Source organism: Dipodomys ordii, unplaced genomic scaffold (assembly GCF_000151885.1).
Source record: "Dipodomys ordii isolate 6190 unplaced genomic scaffold, Dord_2.0 Scaffold33, whole genome shotgun sequence".
NCBI classification, from domain to species: Eukaryota; Metazoa; Chordata; class Mammalia; order Rodentia; family Heteromyidae; genus Dipodomys; species Dipodomys ordii.
Window position 1 is genome coordinate 10,082,391 of NW_012267249.1, and position 18,794 is coordinate 10,101,184.

General features: G+C 38.1%; 1 protein-coding gene across 6 annotated transcripts in view; it reads left to right on the plus strand.

Annotated features, from left to right (window-relative positions):
* Elavl4 (ELAV like neuron-specific RNA binding protein 4) overlaps window positions 1-18,794 on the plus strand; it is a 97,303-nt gene that overhangs the window by 5,102 nt on the left and 73,407 nt on the right. For 2 of the 6 annotated variants that reach the window (XM_013016820.1, XM_013016822.1), the window contains exon 1: window positions 980-1,357. The exons of 2 other annotated variants lie outside the window; for them this stretch is intronic. In XM_013016820.1, the coding sequence (XP_012872274.1) occupies window positions 1,334-1,357 (24 nt within the window). In that variant the 5' untranslated portion in view covers window positions 980-1,333. Of the gene's footprint in view, window positions 1-303; window positions 577-979; window positions 1,358-18,794 lie in introns of those variants that run through there. 2 more of the 6 variants (XM_013016824.1, XM_013016821.1) reach the window with 2 other exon arrangements.

Sequence of the window (18,794 nt, forward strand, 5' to 3'; positions counted from 1 at the left end):
GAGGAATGGAGTGGGGAGGAGGGGGAGAAGGAGGGGAGAGGGAAAAGGTAAAAATACAAGTATGGCTGTTGTTACTTCAGCCGGGCCTTAATTACCAGACACAAGAAGCAGTTCAGAAATCTGGTCTCTGTTGTTGTAGAGGTCACCAAATCATTAACATCGTCAATCTGGCAGTAGCTAATTTAAATAGCACCTGATGTTGCAACGCCTCCCTTCGTTTCCCCAGCCAATCAGATTCTGGCTTCAGCTGACAGATGGTCCCATAAATGGATGTAAAAAGGGGAAGCTTTGAGCCAATTTCAGCAAGGCTCTGATCAGTTGTTCTTATCTACATCCTAGAATCAGGGGTTTCAGCTCACTGCTCCTTTTCTTTCTTTCTTTTTTTTCCCCCTTTCTCTCCCACCCCCACCCCCCAATAACTGATTTACTTTATAATCATCCGCACTGTCTCGTGGATCTTTAAATATATATAACAATAGTAGTCATTTCAAAGATATATTCCTGAAACCTTTGCAAATATTAAGAGAAGAGTCGAAGCTCTGCAAGACCCAATATTTGCCAATAAGAATGGTTATGGTAGGTATGACTAGATTTCTAATCTGTTGTTTTGTGTTGTTGGAGGGAAGACAAGCATCTTACACCTTGACCAGTCTTGTGCTTGCACAAGAGTTTAGTTCTCTGCTGTGGTTTGGTTCCTACATATACTATATCTTTTGTGTAGAGTACGGGGAGGTCCTTTTATTGAAAAGCAGTGGGGAAGAGAGCTTGTCATTTTTAACAGGTCGTGTTGTCAGTTTTCCCTTCAACATAAAGGCAGAGGGGGGTGGGTGCTGAAATAATTGCTGGTTTGTTGAAAAGAGGTTCTATTACTTGAGATCATTGTGGCAAAAGAAAGGTTTTCTTTTTGTAAGGAAGAAGAGGTTTGTCTACATGCCTGGGTTTTGTGGGGCTGAGGGTGGATGCAGCAAGGTTAGGAGTCTCTCTCCATTTCCATGCTAGAGATTTAAACCTCGAGAGGCAGCTTCCTGGATGCTGAACATTGAGATGGGCAGTTGTGTTTCGGGGGACTGCGCAGTCAAAACGGCAAAAGAGAGTGATTTATTTGGGCTTCAGTAAATGCTGCATCTTGTATTTCAAAGAGTTTCCTGTCATGACCTCATAAAAAGAGGAGGCGGCTTGTATGTGTAGCGGTGCCTGGCGTGTTGAGTTGTTGCTTCCTTTTCTGGGCAGCAGCTCTGTAAGAAGGAATAGAAGGAATGTCAGCTTTTACATAACGCTCCTTTCTGCTTTTGACACACTGTGTGAGTGAGGGTCCATCTTCTTCTGATCACAGATGGAGTGGAATGGCTTGAAGATGGTAAGTGCAAAGAGGAAGGAAGCTTGGAGGTTCCAGTCGTGTGTGTGTGTGTGTGTGTGTGTGTAAGATGATGAACTGTGCATTGTAAATCATTGCTCTGATTGTTTGTGTGTACGTGTAGGTTTACGAGTATTTCTTTTTCTGAAAACCAGAATCCACCTCCAAGGATAATGGCACTGCATGCACACAAGGCGCACACAGCCTCTACCAGGAAGCACACATAGCCAAGCAAGCTCGGTGTCTTTTTTGACAATCACAATGTCACCCGTCACTGTTGGCCGGTGTGTCGACCGCCTCTGTGAGCCTTCCACTGAATTACACGACTGTTAAAGTTAAAGGCACATTTCTTTTTTCAGACTCGTGCTAGGTGTGATGGGGAAAGTGGGGAGTGAGGGGTGGAGGAGGTGAGACTCAGAACCAGTAGATGCAATTGTGAAGCAGGACTTTTTGGATGGGGATGGGGAAGTAGAAAACCTTTCTGCCGAAGTAGTAAATCTATTTTTAGCATCATCTTTTTCTGAAGGGAAAAAAAAGAAGCAGCAGGGAAACTCTTTGAATACCACCCCTGTTGCCCAATGTTGACCCTGAAGATATAGCACAAAATGGCATAATCAGATGCCATGAGTGTCCACTTTGACTTTAAATTTTCACCAGCAATAGCTTTGGTGGGGGGAGTTAGGAGCTGAGTGGGGGTGGTAAATTCGAATCCATCTCACTTATTTTTTACTAGAGGAGCCAGAGAAGGACTTTCCGCTCTGCATAGATGTTATAACAAAGCTGTGGTCTTTTTCCCATTCTTAGAGGATTGCCTTTGTCTGGCTGCTTGTTTTGATGGGTGTAAAACAAATAAGATTAGACCGAGCAGCCCAACTGAAAGCGATAGCTGGGAGGAAAACCCAATGAAAGGTTGCCGGGGAAACGAACAGAGGAGAAGCCGGGTAGGGAGCAGGTGGCTATCATGAGAGCACACTGCAAACAGTGTAAAAAAAGGGGGGGAGGGGGGACAAGACCTCTATTATCTTTGCTGTTCTTTGTGGCCGGCCCAACTTTAATTATTCTTTATAAATAGGTGTTAATTACATTTCTAACTCTGGTTTACAGTGATTTGGGGAGATCTATTTTTAAGCATCTGTTCTGTCTCCCCTGGTTTTCTTTTTGTTTGTTTGTTTAAAAAGCAGAGAAAGAGAGGAGAGGGGGAAGGGGAGTCTCTCTCTCAATCTCTCCTTTCCCTTTCTCTCTCTCTCTTGTTCCTCACTCCTTCACTCGCTTTCTGTGTGTGTGTGTGTGTGTGTGTGTGTGTGTGTGTGTGTGTGTTTCTCTCTGTCTCTCCCTCTCTTTTCCCTGCTGTGAAATTTTACGTGCGAAAAATCGCAAAGAATCCAGTGAGGCCATTTGGAAAAAAAATGTAAATTATATTGAATGAAGTTGACGGGAAGCATAATAGTGAACTCCCTACAGCTGGTAGGTTTTGCAAAATGATTTCTTAGAAATTTCCAGCAAATATTCATCGGAATTAGAATAGATTTACCCCAAGCAATGATTTTGTGTTAGGTTATACTGGTATGTTGACTAAATCAGATGTTGATACTGCAGTTCTGAGGAGTTCATTGTATCTCTTATTTTATATCCCAAGTAGAAATTATTTTAAAAATAATAAATGAAAGGCTATATTTTTTAGCCTTTTGCTTCTCTTCCATTCCTATACCTCCAGCCACCAGCTCTATCAGCCTCTCAACCTCTGCTTTTCATTTGGCATTTGGTCCTGGGTTTGATCTTGGTATCATTATAAACTAAGTGAAAAGCCTGTGCGTGAGTGTGTGTGTGTGTGTGTGTGTGTGTGTGTGTGTGTGTGTGTGTGTCTGGGTCTGGGTCAGGGTCTGGGTCTGTGGGTCTGTGGGTCTGTGGGTCTGTGGGTCTGTGTCTGTGTGTATTCACTGAATGATGGGCATCTTTCTCTTTTTCTCCCTCAAAATATGCTTTTACTAGTAGTGTCTTTTTCCCAGTGATGGTGGGTACCAGGAGAACTGAAATATACAGTGATTGGGTGAATAGGAGATATCGTAAAAACGACTGAAATGGTGATCAGTTACAGGGTTTCTCCCCCCGAGAGACAAAGTAGATACATAATTAGTAGCTAATTTTAATCCTAAAATGAAGAGGTTAAAAAAATAATGAAATAATGTTAAAAAAGAAACAACTGTCCTTATTAGAAGTTCTCTTAAAAATTTTCTCTCCCCCTTGCAAATCTCCAAACTAACCCACGCCATCATTCCTTTCTCCCTCACAGATGCTTCTTTTTGTTTTATCTTCTTATGGGAAATTATAATATCTGTTTTGTCTCGAGGTTAAAAAATATGTATATATACATATATACACACATATAGTCTTGCACTTGAACAGTGCTCTCATATCTTAATTGTAAAAACACATGTCACCTTCAAAAATAAAAGTTTTGTTATTATTATTGTCTCTAGTATAGTTTCTTATAGTATTTTCTGAAAATTTTCCAGTAGTTTTTAGACGGAGGAAAATAATTTCCATGAGAACTGTTACCTTGGCTCAGGCTACAAAACAAACACGTGGTTCTGCTACTGACCTTTCTCACTTCTTTGTCTTAAAAAATATTAATGCCTGCTGACTGCATGTAGAGTTGTGCCTTTTGGGAAGCACAAGACTGAGTGTGAATTTGTTAAGAAATAAACTATCTAACTGGTCATGTTTTTACAAAAAAACGACCTACTTGGTACATTGCAGTTTGAATAATCAGATTGTCTATACAACTCACAGTTAATAAAATAAAATTTTCAATTTTTAATTCATTTTTAAGAGTCAAATTGATGGGAAAATAGCTGAAAATTGCTTTTGAGGATCATTGATTGACAAGATGATTTTAATTCGTCCCTTTAAAAAGAAATAATAAAGAACCATTCATTTAGATCTTAGTTTCATTCATTCATTCAAGTCATCTTCCTGGCCAGATAGAAAACGGACTTGCTTATCTTTCATGGCTTCTGCAAAGCTTTAAAACTTTTTCTCTTCCTGTAGTCTTTCCTTCTTTCTTTTAATATGAGGGTTTTGTTGTGAAAGGAAGGCAAAACTGTTGTGAAGCAGTAATAGATTCTTTTGTAAGAAAGAAGAAGATGAGCTATGCATATGCATTTTCATTCTAAACTCAGTCTTGCAAAGAGGGTTTGAGACATGTTAGACTTCAGAGCTCTTAAATTCAGAAATTATATTAAATATACTCTATTTGAAAGGTCAAATGTGTAAAGCATTATATGAATGGTACTGTGTGTGTATATGTGAGTGTGAGTGTGAGTGTGTGTGTGTGTGTGTGTGTGTGTGTGCGTGCAGTATTTCTAAAATGCTGGATTGAGGTGTTTTTCTCAAATTAGAGTTACTATGAACAATGAAAGGTTTTCCTTAGGTCAAGTCCTTTTCTTTGATTTGATTTCTTCCCTTTGCCCTTTTCTCCCTATTGTGAGTGGATTCTCTTCTTCCATGTAGACAAAATACTTCATACTTCTGATGAAAGTATACACTGCTTCATTTAGCCCTGGGTACCTTAATGACGTATTTTAATTTTGTTTTTAGTGAAACATGGGTACTGTGAGTAAGGAATGGCGGTCTTGATAGAGGTCATTATATATATAGACAGAAACTCCTCACAAAATTGTTCATCAGTTCCAGTGATCTGTGGCCACCAGACACTTAATTTATATGCCTGAACATTTAATATGTACATTTTTGGTGAGCTGGCCAGCGGATGCTAGACATACAAGTATGCGCTGGCAAATGCTGCAATGCAGTATTTTTTCCCAATGTCATTGGGAGTTTGAGGGGTAAGAAGGGACATGAACATCTTCAAGCTTTCATCGTACTATCTCGCAGTCAACCATCTGTGTTGCAGAGAATCAGTCAATTCCCCTTTACCAAATGAAGTCAACCTTTTATTGCCCTCTATCCATTACCCCATCCATGTGTTGGATATGTGGGATGTATGCATGTGGGAGAATAAGAGGGAGAGAGACTATGTATGTGTGTGTATCAGTATAAGTGTGCATTGTTGAATTCCTACCCATCTTAGGCTTTTCTTACTTGAGGTTACCAAATAATGTAAACACTTATTTGTAAGTACATATGTATCTATGAATGGAAAGAAAACCAAGATGGGCTGCTTTCCATAAAAAGTAGCTTACATTCTTCATGAATTCCAAGAGTTATCTTATTAGAAAAAAATCTGAACTTTCAAATATTCGTTGAAAAACATATCCAGACCCTGCAGTCTTAACATTAGTAACCAGGTGCTTTTATAACCAGCCTTTTGAGGACCTGTACATGTACAGATTCTAAGCTAAAGGCTGCCCTTTTGATCAAAAGGTTGCGGTAAAAATAAAATGTATATATAGGTATGCGGATGTGGCTGTTATTCTTTGGAAAGATTTAAAACATAATCTTACCATTGGTTAAAAAAATAAGATAAAGTATTTGTGTTTGCATCTTGTGATGTTTTCTAAGATTGTGTGTGTGTGTGTTAGAATCATCTTTAGATTTTTGAGACCTCAACCTATTTTAAGTATGTTTTATATAGATCAGTGACTTTTTAAGGGTTAAAATTTAAAAGTGACCTGTGGATTGATGAGTGGATGGATGGTGGGAATTGACATAAGCAGTGATTATCTTAAATTAGCTATCAAGCAATGGGAGAGAAAGAGGCCAGAGAACAAGAGTAGACGGGTTCCAACATGTGGATCTATTCCTTTCTGGTACAAGAAGATAACCAGTGATGAATTTGAACTGGTGCGGTGCAGGATGCCCTATAATTTCTCAGAACCTTGACTTTGCAGGTTCATTACTTTCTTGCTTGCTTGTTCACACCTTTAATTACATCCAGTTTGATATGTTAGCTGGGGGCATAAAGATGAACCATTTTGTTTGTTGTTTACTTCATTAAGTATTCGAGCAGCATGCTCACAATAGCTGAGGAGCATCAGTGTTAGGAATCAAACACTTTGGAAATGAAATTGTAAGGAAATGACAAAAATAAGAAAGCAATCAGCCAGCTAGCTTGATTTGGATGTTCACATCCTCTCTTCTTAATAGCAATATTTATGCTATTTCTTGTACATTCATTAAGAAATAACACATGCAGTGTCAATGGTCCTAATAGGCTAATGGTGGCTCTCTCCTCTCTCTCACTCTCTTTCTCTCTCTCTTCCTCTCTCTCTTTCTTCCCCCTCCCCTCTCTACTCTCTTCTCTCCTCTTCTTTTTTTCATCCTTCCCACCCCAACTCCAAGATTTTGTCTTCACTCAGATTGACCACTTTGCTTTGGGAGGCTTATTGAGATGATTATTATTGAGATTCTACCTAATATAATATACTTAACATAGGATCTCTTTCTACAAGTATCAAGACATACTGAAAGCCATAAAGGAATACTTAAATAGATCTTAACTAAGGAAACAGTAAAAATGTTGAAGAAATAATGTTAGTGTAATTGTTCTGCTTACCTTTTATATTTTTGTTGTTTTTGAAAAGCCTTATTTTTTTAACTATGAAAGTAAAATACAAAACTATCATATGGATTTTTTAAGTGGGAAAAAGTATGGCATAGATCTCTCCTAAAAATAATGTGCTTCATACTCTTCTTTGAACAATAACATTTAATCTTGAATTTAAAATTTTCATGATTCATTTCAAACTATAAACTGTGATTAATCATTTTTTTTCCTAGAGGAAATTTAGTTCCTTCATGAGAACATAGAGAAATAGTTGCTGCCAAGATGGCAAATTCTGAAAAACACACAATATCACCAAGGTTTCCCTCTGTCTGTATTTCCTGGCATAGGATCCTCTCCTGCCTCTGTAAATCAGTTATCCTCTGTTAGGGTCTACTCTCTGGTCGTAACTAGCCCTGGAAGTTGCTTTGCCAACAGTGCTCATTGTGGAGCCTGATCATCATTCCTTGTTCTAAGATGTACTTGTTGAGGACTTGTTATATGCATAAAATTAAGGTTAACCTTTTTTCTCTTCCTATACTGATTTTAAAAAAATAGCAGATAAGTTCCTGTGCCTAGGAATAAAGTTGAGGTGAGAGCTTTTAAGGTTTTACATTCCATAATGATGTTTTTGTCAAATTATGAGCAAAAGTCCATCAGAACATCCTCGTATCATGAGTGTTTATCCTCCTGTATTTGTAAGTCTTCAGAGTGACCCCAAAAGGAAGAAATGAAAGGTCTCCTGTTCATTTTTGTCTGTATGGTACCCAGTGTCCAGATGTTTACACACCAAGCTGAACTTGTCTTTCACCCAGCTACCCATGAAACTTGTTAATTTTGTATAAATCTAAATGCCCTGTTTCTGACAGAAATGTTTTTGTTGTTGTTCTGTTTTTATTTTTTTGATGAGGTCTTATTATACACCAACCTAGACTTGTTTTCAAAAAGCAATTCCTTCACTCAAATGATCTTCCTACCTCAACTTCTGTTATTAGCTGAAACTACAGAACATGCCACTGCCACAGCCCCTAACAGAAATGCCTCTGAATACCTTTTCCTCTGTTACGTTCAGGAACACCTGAAGACATAGGGATCTTGTTGGTGTACTTGTGTGCAAACTGGAAATTTGCTCAAACAGAAAATACAGAGCTACTGTATAATATATATCTAGATAGCGGGTGTGTGTGAGGTGGGAGAGGGAGATGACCCTCGTGTGCTGTGTCATGTATCAGTAATGGCTTCTTAGTCCATGTTTTGTTAAGCTGCGTATCTAAACCCCTTAAAGATTTGCTTTCTAATTTGAAAAATAACAGGCCAAGTTGAACTTCTTTTTTTTTACTGCCTCCTTTGAAGATGCAGCAGTAGTAAATATAGTTCTAATGATAAACTTTAGCTCTAAGTGCTGTTTAAGTCTATAGTGGAAAGGCTGAGAATTTGTGATCTTTACTAATGAAACGTTCATTAGGAAAGTATTCCCTTAAAATGGAGTGAATGGCTAGGTCTCTGCAATTTGTGATTTTAAAGGGATTTGACTCATCCTTTCTTGTGTTGCTTTTTGTAATACAGCCAGCCACACGTCTAAAATTTTGGAAATTATATGTATCTTCAGCATTAATTATCTCTGTTGATGCACTGGGTACAGACAGTACAATTCCCACAAGTCCAGATTCTTACTGTAACACCAAAACAAAAGTGATATTTATGAATAATATTGGGAAAGTTATCCTCATAGTAACTATTTCCCAAAGGAAGCTTTACATAAATGTGCATTTATTATTCAGGATATTAAAAGGGAATCCTTAGCTTTGGCTTTTTAATTTGGACTAAAATATGTAAATTGGTTTTATTTTGGAGTTGCTGTTTTAGGTGGCTTTGGGGGAGGATAACTTTCTAGCTTGATTATATTTTAATCTCTTCTATAATGGAAGAGGTTCATATTTGAAATCAACCTGGTTATTGTAATTAGGACCCAGAGATCCACTGTGCAGTTGAAAAACATATCATACTTGATTTGCCCACACAGAGGAAAATCACTATTAGTGTGCCTTTATTGGCAGTTCCAAGGTTATCCAGACTCTATGGTTGCCTCTAACTGCAGAGGACATTTATGGAGGTCCTGTACTGACAAGATTTTTTAAGATTGTTCTTTATACTACAAAACAGCAAAGCACACAGGACTTCAGAGTAGATATGAGCTAAATTCCTGACTTTTCCAATTACTAACTGGTTGACCTTGGATGACCTATTTCAACTTACTGAGTTTCAGTATCCTCATCTTTAAAATGGAAAGGTAATGCCTGATTCACTGGGTTTCTGAGAGGATCTGATGAGCAACAGTATTTGAGGAACCTGTCATATGCAGAACGTGGACACATGGAAACTGCTTAAAAGACTAGGTCTCTTTCACTCTGTCTCCCTGACTCTTGGCAGAGGCCCTGTCCCAGAAAAATAGGTCCATCTGCCTATGCCACATGTCCTGGGAAGTGACATCGTGTGCCACCCTATAGCCATCAGTGTTCATGGATATTAACACACAATGTTGTTGTGTTCTTGTTATTGCTATTGTTTGTTATTTTTAACATAGACAAGCCCTCAGTTCTTAGAATTGTGTGCCTTTACTAAGTTTCCTGAAGTCCTCCCACGGTTTTACTGGATGTATCTATGATCTCTTTTGTAATTATAATTAGCTTAGAATTTAGTCATCAGAAGAGAAAAAAAAGGTAAAGATGAAGTTAATTTTAACCGGCACTGTATTGCTTTTTTCTTCAGTTTCATGAAAGAGCTTGTTAGCAACTTTAGAAGTTGACCAGAGATAAAATACAAATTGGTTGAGCTTAACAAATATGATTTAGTCTTTGGTGAATATATGTGTGTATGAATATATCTGTGTGTGTGTATATATATATGTGTGTGTGTATGTATATATATGCTCAGAAACCAACTCAGTTTAGAGCTATGTCAGCCTTTTTTTTTCTATCCCCCTGGTTTTTCCAATGGGCTTGCGTTTTGAAATTCTATTTCTCAAGCATTGGTGAAGAGGTTGAGGCAACGTGGCTTAATGAGATGGTTCTAACCTACCATCAGTTTCCCTGCTTCTCCTCGGTGGGGCAGGATGACGGATGGCTTTGGCAGTGCAAACAGCTCTAAAAGTGATCAGATTGACTGAAGAGGTGTACAAGATGTGAGCAGAATGCTGGCCTGCTATTTATTACCCTCTCATTTGAAGAAAAGAAAAAGAAAGGGACAGAAAGGCTTTGATATTGTTGTTGATGGCACATACTTGAGAAGGGGGTGAGCAGTGTCAGGAAAGGTATTAGACCAAACTTGATTTTGTATCTTTTCCTCAAGGCTCCGAAGGATAAACAAATAGGCACAATGAATAACTTCACAAATTCCCCTGCATTAGGACCTGTTGATTTTACAAATGAAGATAGAGAAATAATATGAGTAGCTCCTGAAGGGTTTCAAGACTTCACCTGAAAACAGTGTTTAAAACATTGTTTCCAACACGTGAGTTTTTTAATTCTACTTCATATGTTCTTAGGCAGGACATGAGTGGAATTATTTATTCTGTTTAATCCTTAAAAACTAAGGAAAGGGTAACATTATAAGTTGATCTGATTCCCTACCCCTACGTGCCATTTTGCAGGCCCGGTGCTGTTCTAAAAAAAATATTACCATGAAATAGCAATATAATTTTTTTCTATGTGAATAACTTTTAAAACTCATCAAGAATCTTCTAGCATTTAGCAATGTAAATGTGTCTTGTATGTGTTGTTCAAGCACTCTGGATGAGTTCGGTTTATTTTTAGGATGTTCTTAGATGGGAAGACATACAGCTGTAGATAGAGGGTTTGTGATGGGGGTTATTCAGTGCTTGTCTGCCACTTGTGAGATGTGAGTTTAATCTCCAGCACCCAAAAAAGGGGAAGGGCTTGATTTAATAGAAAGGATAAAATAAAAGACATTTTTTCTATATTCTAACCTAGAAAAATATCACACCTATTAGTGAAGGACCACATAGAGATGATTGGATTACTGATTTAAGAAGGTGATTCGGCAATGTAGGGGCCTGTAGAGGTCCTCACCAAGTATTTATGTTATTTAGAAATCCAGTCCATATATAGGAGTTAATACTTGAACATCAGCTCCTTTTTTCATTACACTTCTGGTTTATGGCTTTCCTGAAGAAGAAAGAAAAGGAGTTTATAAGAGCAACCGTAAAGTGCTTTTTGTTGTTGTTGTTGTTTTCAGACAGGGTCTCATATTATAGACTGGGCTGGATCAAACTCAGTCCTCCTGCCTTAGCCCAGCAAATGCTGGGATTTCACTTATGTACAACCATGCAAGGCAGTAAAAGCTCTTAAGTTTCCAGTTGGTGAATTTTGAAGACATGGCCTTTCAATTGGTATAAACTCGATAGTACTGTTAATAAACTAGCAGCTTTCGCCAGTGTTCTAAGAACAGAGGAGGACACTTACATTCTAGAACATTACCTATTTCCTGATTAGTTTCCGTTAGGACAACTCTGTGACCACGGAGATCATCTCTCATATTCACTTGGCATTATTTTTGCCCAAAGGTGTCTGTTTGATCTTTTTTAATGTAATCAAACAGATATTGTTAACTCTTTTTTTATATAGAGCATAGCTCTATTTTCTATTTGCAACTAAAGTTACAAATTCAGCAGCATCAAAAATCATCCCTCCAGAGTGTTTGGGAACATGTCCAAATTGACCAAAACTTACTTATCTTGGGAGGCACAAAGAAAGGTAATGCCTTTTCCAGATCAAAATCTTAATTTTGAAGTATAGGGTATGGTAATCCCAGCTACTTGGAAGAGAGAGGAAGGAGGCTCATAGTTGGAGGCTTGCCCAGGCAAAAAGTGTGAGACTTCATCTGAAAAGCAAACTAAAAGCACATGGGCTTGTGGCATGGTTCAAATGGTAGAACAGTGGCTTCTTGAAGCTGTATGAACAAAAATTGAAAGAGGAACTCTACATGAAAGAAATAATTCATAGTAACGGTTGGAAGCCAGACCTTTCGGGACTTGCTTAAGACGTCATAAGTATTTTATTGTGACTGTGGTACAGAGAAGTAAGTGCTACCATTAGAAAGGTATGAGTTTTAACTGTGAATTTGTAGCTTACATCAAAGGTCTGTCTTTTCCTGATTGTTTTCTGGGCTAAGTCCTGTCTTTATTAAGTCATGATACCTCATAAAATCACTCTAAAGATACTTCTACATGAGAATTAGTTCTTTAGAGGGAATTGGCGTGAGAATATCCTTCTGGACATCAGGTGATCAGACACTGTTGCTCAGAGGTGATGTCACATTGAGAACTGCTTCAGGGACTACAGTGCCAGAAAGCATAGGAAGAACAATATCAGCTTTACTTCAGATTGTAAAGAAATGTGCTATTCAATGAGAGTACACTGCATGTTCTCAGAAACAAGTACCAGTGTTCACGTTTCAGGATAGTATGTGGCCAGAGAGAGGATGATGATAGATGATGAATAAGATTATTTCCTCCAACATAAAAAAGTACCCACTTCAGACTTCCCAAATGACATGTACCAAGTCCCTCACTCTTCAGAGTGAAGTCTGTTTGCCATGAAGGCCAGAGATCATGTCAAATGTTCTCATATTTCAATGTCTGGTTTGTAGTAGGTACTTATAAGTACTCAGTTGCTTGTTTTTAAAGAGCCTGAACTACAGTTGGAAGGCTGGTATATTTTAAATATGTCATCAACTGTCAGTGTTAGTCCATGTCATCTACCTGTTCCCAGTTTCAGTTTCTTAGTATATAAAATAGGATTAATACAACTTCATGGCTTAATTAAATGACCAGTTATATCCTTCATATACTCTCAAAGAAGGAAACAACATTAGTAAATGACCAGTTTTTCATTTTGCCTACAGTTATTTTACCATAGTTATAATTATCAGATGTATTATTTTATGGTAGTTACACTTGCCTATAGTTACTTAAATAACATTTTAAAAATAAGCAATGGATATGATTATATGATAGAATTAAATATAAAAGAGAGTACTAGTGAATGATATTTTCTGAGGTTAAGTACTATTTCATGAAACTTTTGAATAAGTTGCCAATGTTCTGAGCTGGGCTATGAAGTTACCGTGTTCAATATATCCTTTACTTTTTTGCACTTTGTTGGGCTATGATTGAAAAATTTTGAGAAATACTATTCTAAATGATTGGGAGTTCTATATTACCCAAAAGAAATATTGCAATTAACTTTATTTACAGAGCTACACAGTATAAAATCGCTAGTATTTTCCAGATTATTAAAGAAACAGTAACTTCTGTCCTAATCTGAAGCTTTGTGTCTTAAATCTTTAAAAACAAAATACTAGTTGTATGGTATAATTGTTGTGGCTATCCACTGAGCACAGTGGTTATTAACTAACAAATCTCATTAATTGACTGTCTAGTTGAACCTGCATAGTCACAATAGTAAGTAATGGGGTGACTGGCATTTATTTTTTGAGCTCTTACTAGGAATCCAGCACTGTGCCCTACAAATACCATCCTTTTCATTCCTGAAAGGTAAATGTCAGCTTGATTAATCTTCAGATGAGCTAACTAAAATGTTGAGAGGTAAGTTAGAGTTACATGGCCAGTAATTGGTAGAGCCAGGATTTGATTTGATTCCAGGTCTATCTGATGTCAGAGCAAAATTTAAAAGACATGCAATTCCATGGAAATATTCTTAAATGTCTGCTCTCTGTTAGCACTGTCCACTAGATAACTGGTTCAGTTAGTCTCTGGTCACGAGGATTTCCTAGCGATCCTTGGGGTTCTACTATTACTTAACCACAACTGGAAATGGAATAGGTGCAGAGTGCTTTATAACATGTTTTACTCTGGAAGTTCTAAGAAAAGTGCTTGGCACATAGTAGGTATTCAATAAAGACATGTAACTAGGATTAATTCTCAGCTAGGATATATAGTCCCTCTGTGGTAAAGAATCACTATATGGGGGGGATGGGAAAGGATGGGAAGGGGAAACAAAGGAGGAGGTTACAATGCTTGATAAGAAATGTACTCATTATCTTGCCCATGTAATTGTAACCCCTCTGTACAGTATTTTCACGATCAAAAATAAATAAAATTTAAAAAAAGAATCACTATATATTTTTTATTATGCCTAGCTGCATAGATGTCTTTACCTGCAATGTGGGCAGATCTCTGTCCAAAACTATTTAGTGCCTATGGATACCCTAAAACTGGTAGTAAAGTCAACAATAATTCAAGAAAGTGTACATTTCAAGCTCCATTCAACCAGAGAACATTTTCCATCTTAGTGTGAATAGAAAATCCTGTGGCAGACACATTTACAGACGAATAAATGGAGGCTGGAGCCTTCTTAAAGTGTATGATCATTGTAATTGTTGCTGCTGTCATTGTTATGTTTCCTGTGCTGTTCACTGGCTTTATAAACCTTAGGCAAGTCACATTTGCCTCCCTTTACCCATTTGCAAATTGATTTATACCTCTTTGGGATGTGAGGATTAAGTGGATCCACTTGATATGTATTTGCTAGGGCTTACTATTTGGTTGGTCCCTGAGAACTTGGTAGTAAATGACACATAGTGTCCTCTACCATCATCAAACTGCTCTGTGTCAGGTGAAAATGCTGTGAGAAATGGGGTTCAGACTTGTCCCATTTACCAAAGCCACTGGTAAGAAAAAGGAGCTCCCTATAGTCTTCCTTGCGGTATGTATATTGTTGTCCTGTACGCTTTTGCATCTCATTTACATCCTTGGAATGTCAAGTTTACTGAAGCATGGGTGCTGTGACATTCATCTTCTTATTCTCCACCCCCACCCTGGAGTCCCAGCCCCAGTCTGTTGGCACACTGCTACCTTACACCATAGTTACTGGATGAATCTAGCCCAATTCAGCAAATATTTACCAAGCTGTTCAGGGTACTGTGCTGGGAAAGGGAGAGTAACATTTGCTGAACAGGGTTGAATTTAAAATGACTTCAGAACACAAAAGGGGAACAGTATCATGAGGTAGTGCTATGCTATACAGTAAGTGCTAGAAATGCCTGTGATCTATTCAGGATGAAAATAAGGTCCCAAAGAAAATTTGTCAGTGAGCCTGAAAAAATAGTAATGTATTCTTTTCTCACTCTGTGCTGTTTTGTTTATATATCATAAGGAAACAGTGTATTTGCTCCAGGCCCACAGTGGAAATCAGGTCTCTGAGAAGTCTAATTGATGGATTTGTGGCTCAGGACCAAGTTTAGCTGCCTTCACAAGGCCCAGGAGATTCTCTGTGGCCTGGCGCCTTCTCTCCTCTTTTCCAGACTCTGATTCTCCATCTCTCCACCCTCCATCCATGCTCCACTGTGGAATAACATCATGCTATTCTCTACTTATGCCCAGATAGATCCCGTGGTCTACAGCATCCTTTTGTTCTCCTCCCGAGGTTTTATAAGAGAAAAAGGTTTCCATCTCACCCAGTAAGGCTTCCTGAACTCACCCGAGTTGAAGCTTCCTCTGCCGGAGCTGCCAACGTCCTGCCATTATTGGTCTTCTACACTATATGATGAATCGTTGGTTTATCTTGGTTTCACTACTGCCTCAGCAGTCATAACTGAATTTATCTCTGTGCTTGGTTACTCAGTTGGTGTGTAGTAATCACTGTTAACTGACTGATGTAATTGTATGGCAGTTAAGTTGGGCATATATGTTTCCAAAGACCCTTAGCCTATGAATTGGGTGTTTTATATATAAATTTTAGCCCCCACTTCTGTGAAGACTAGTTTTAACACTGCTATTGCTCATCAGCCACAACTCTCTAACTTTGACTGACAATCTTGAGAACATCTATTTACATAAAACTTTTCCTGATCACTGTGACTCACCTGTAATTCCTCAGTAATTCTTCTTTCTTCTAGACTCCTTTCTGTCACTTGCACTCTCTACCATGCAGTTAACAGTGATACATCACAATAATAGCAACCCTTAATAGTATATGTGGCAGGCTGTACAAAACCAGCTTGACTTGGGTTAGCTCATTAAATCTCACAACAATACTGGGTATTTTTATTTCCACTTTGATGAAAGAGTTCCATGCAGCTTAAGCTGTATAAGGTCACATGGCTCAGAAATACCAGACTTGGAATTCAAAACCTAGTTTGATTCCAAAATACATGTTTCATCTCCTATTTTATATTATTCACCTCTTAAAATAAAGAGGCTAATGAAAGGCACTAGCCTAGTAGTTACTAATAGGGGATTTTGATCTAGGTTGCCTGAGTTCAAATCTTGGCTTTATGACCTTGAGAAAAAAAATTCACTTCCACAGCCATGATTCAATTTCTATATCTATAAATTAGGATGGTGAGAGGATTTGGTGAATTGATGTCTGTTAAAAACTTAAAATAGCACTTGTCATACAAATTGATTGGGATTATTTCATTATTACATAATATTTGCTGAATGCCTGCTATATGTGTCAAACACTGTTCTCAGTGTTAGAGACATTGGCAGTGACTGAGACAAGTTCCTAGCCTTGAGGAGCTTTTGGTTTATAGGAGAAGACAAATGTAGAATAAGTAAATAAGTAGACCTTAGTCAATATCATATGTAATATTTTCTTAATTCCACACAATGAAATGCTATTTTTAAAATAAGAGATAGTGGTTTACAGAATGACACTGATGGGTACTCATTGACACACACAGTAAGGCCACAATATTTCAGCCACTTCTGAAATTCAGAAGTGGCTTATATGATCAACTGATGACTTGGTGGGGTGGGGGAGGGAAGGGGAGTATGGGGCACCTATACTGTTACATGGTCAACCCTAGAATGTAGCACAAAATCAAATAACTGGGTTGGTATAGCTGGGCCTCACGGTGCTCAACCTCTGAAGGAGAGGCTTTTCCCTATTTCTCTGTATTAGGCTGTGACCTCGAATAAATATCCCAAGAAGGTCACAAGGTATTTGGCCAATCATTCAGCTTAGGACCGAACTACCCAGGACATCTCATCATGGAAGTCTGTAAGCTCTCCTTGTGGCCTTACACGGGAGCCTGAATCTAGGATTCTTTTTTGTAAGAGAGTTCTACTGGTGAAGAGTACACCCACTTTGAAGCCTGAGAAATAGGCTTTTTCCCTCTTCTTTATTGTGGTTTGGTCTTAACAAAGCCCTCAGTTTCCGCATCCATAAAATGGAATTTATTAATACCTTCCTTGAGGCTTGTTTAAATAATGAATTAAGTTAGTATGTTATAGAGTCTAGTTCTGATTCTGATACACAGTAGGCAATTAATCAAGGGGAAGGGATTTAAAAAAAAACTAGTTGAGTCCACCTTCAGTATACATTTTAGGTGCTGGTCATTTCCTTTAGGACTCACAAGGAGAGATTTAGAGTGAAATATGAAAGCTAATTCCCATTCCATAGCTTTCAAAAAGGAAAGCAGATAATCTCAAAACGGAGGATATATCATCTCAGAAAGGATTGTGGATGCCAAAGGAAAATAAGATTGGATTTTCTCCAAGTCAGTGTGATAGAGACTGAAACTGACAGTCCCTATTACAAAGCTGTGTTGTCTCGCCATCCTGGGGTCACAGGCCCTTCGAGGCCCAAGGCTCTGTGAAGAAAAGCACATGATAAAAGGGCTTTGGAGTCTGAAATCTTGTAAGGGCTTGGAGTTCAGTTCTTTCTTGTAATAAATTGAAGTATTTGCTTTGAAGTGAGGGGGAGGGGTGGAGGGAAGAGACCATTTGATTGTCGTAGCTCAAAAATATTCAGGGAAGGACTCGTTACTTACTAGAATTGTAAATCACCCTACTAGATGCAGTGTATGAGCAACTGGAAAAATTTGTTTTAGAACAGAGACAGAAGCCTTTCTGTGATTTTTATCTCCTCTTACCATTGTGTATAGTATTCTACAAAACCAGATTAAATTATTGAGAGAAATAACAGTTTGTTCTTACCCCCAAAGCTCCCTTTTTTTTCTTTTTTTCTTTTTTTAAATTAAGTTTATTAGTGTGAAAATACTGTACAAAGGGGTTAGGTTACAGTTACATAAGCAAGGTAATGAGTACATTTCCTATCCAGCATTGTTGCCTCCTCCTTTGTTTTTCTCCTACCATCTCTTCCCACCCAGCTCCTCAGCTACACCCCCCCAACCCCCAACAACCACCCGCCCACCCCCCACACCCCGCCTAAATTGTAAAGTTCATTTTCGATATAGTGTCTTGTACATCTCATTGTTGCAATGGGTGAACTTGTATCCCTATTTAAACAATTTGTTTTTTCCCTTTCCCTCCCCAAATTATACCAACATCAAATACAGTGAAAACAGGGGTTATACAATGGGGGAGGGACATACAAAGCAACAAAAGAAATCACATGATATCTTATAAATATGTTAGAAACAATAGCAAGAAAGAAAAAAAACACTTGTGTCCTTGGGGTTCATTTCCCTAACATCACCTTATCTGACCTTTTCTGCTTGTCTCAGACATATACTAGTTATTGCAAATAAGGGAACCCAGGGACCTATGTTTCTTTGGGCCTGGCTTACTTCACTTAATATCATTTTTTCCAAGTCTTTCCATTTCCTAACAAATGGGGCAATGTCATTATTTCTGATAGAGGCATAGAATTCCATTGTGTATATATACCACATTTTCTTGATCCATTCATCTACTAAGGGGCATCTGGGTTGGTTCCATATCTTAGCTATGGTAAATAATGCTGCAATAAACATAGTTGTGCTGGTAGCTTTAGTATGGTTATGTTTGTGATCATTTTGGTAAATGCCCAAAAGTGGGATTGCTGGGAAATAAGGAAGCTCTATGTGGAATCTTTTGAGGAACCTCCATACTACTTTCCAAAGTGACTGAACAAGTTTACACTCCCACCAACAATACAGAAGGGTTTT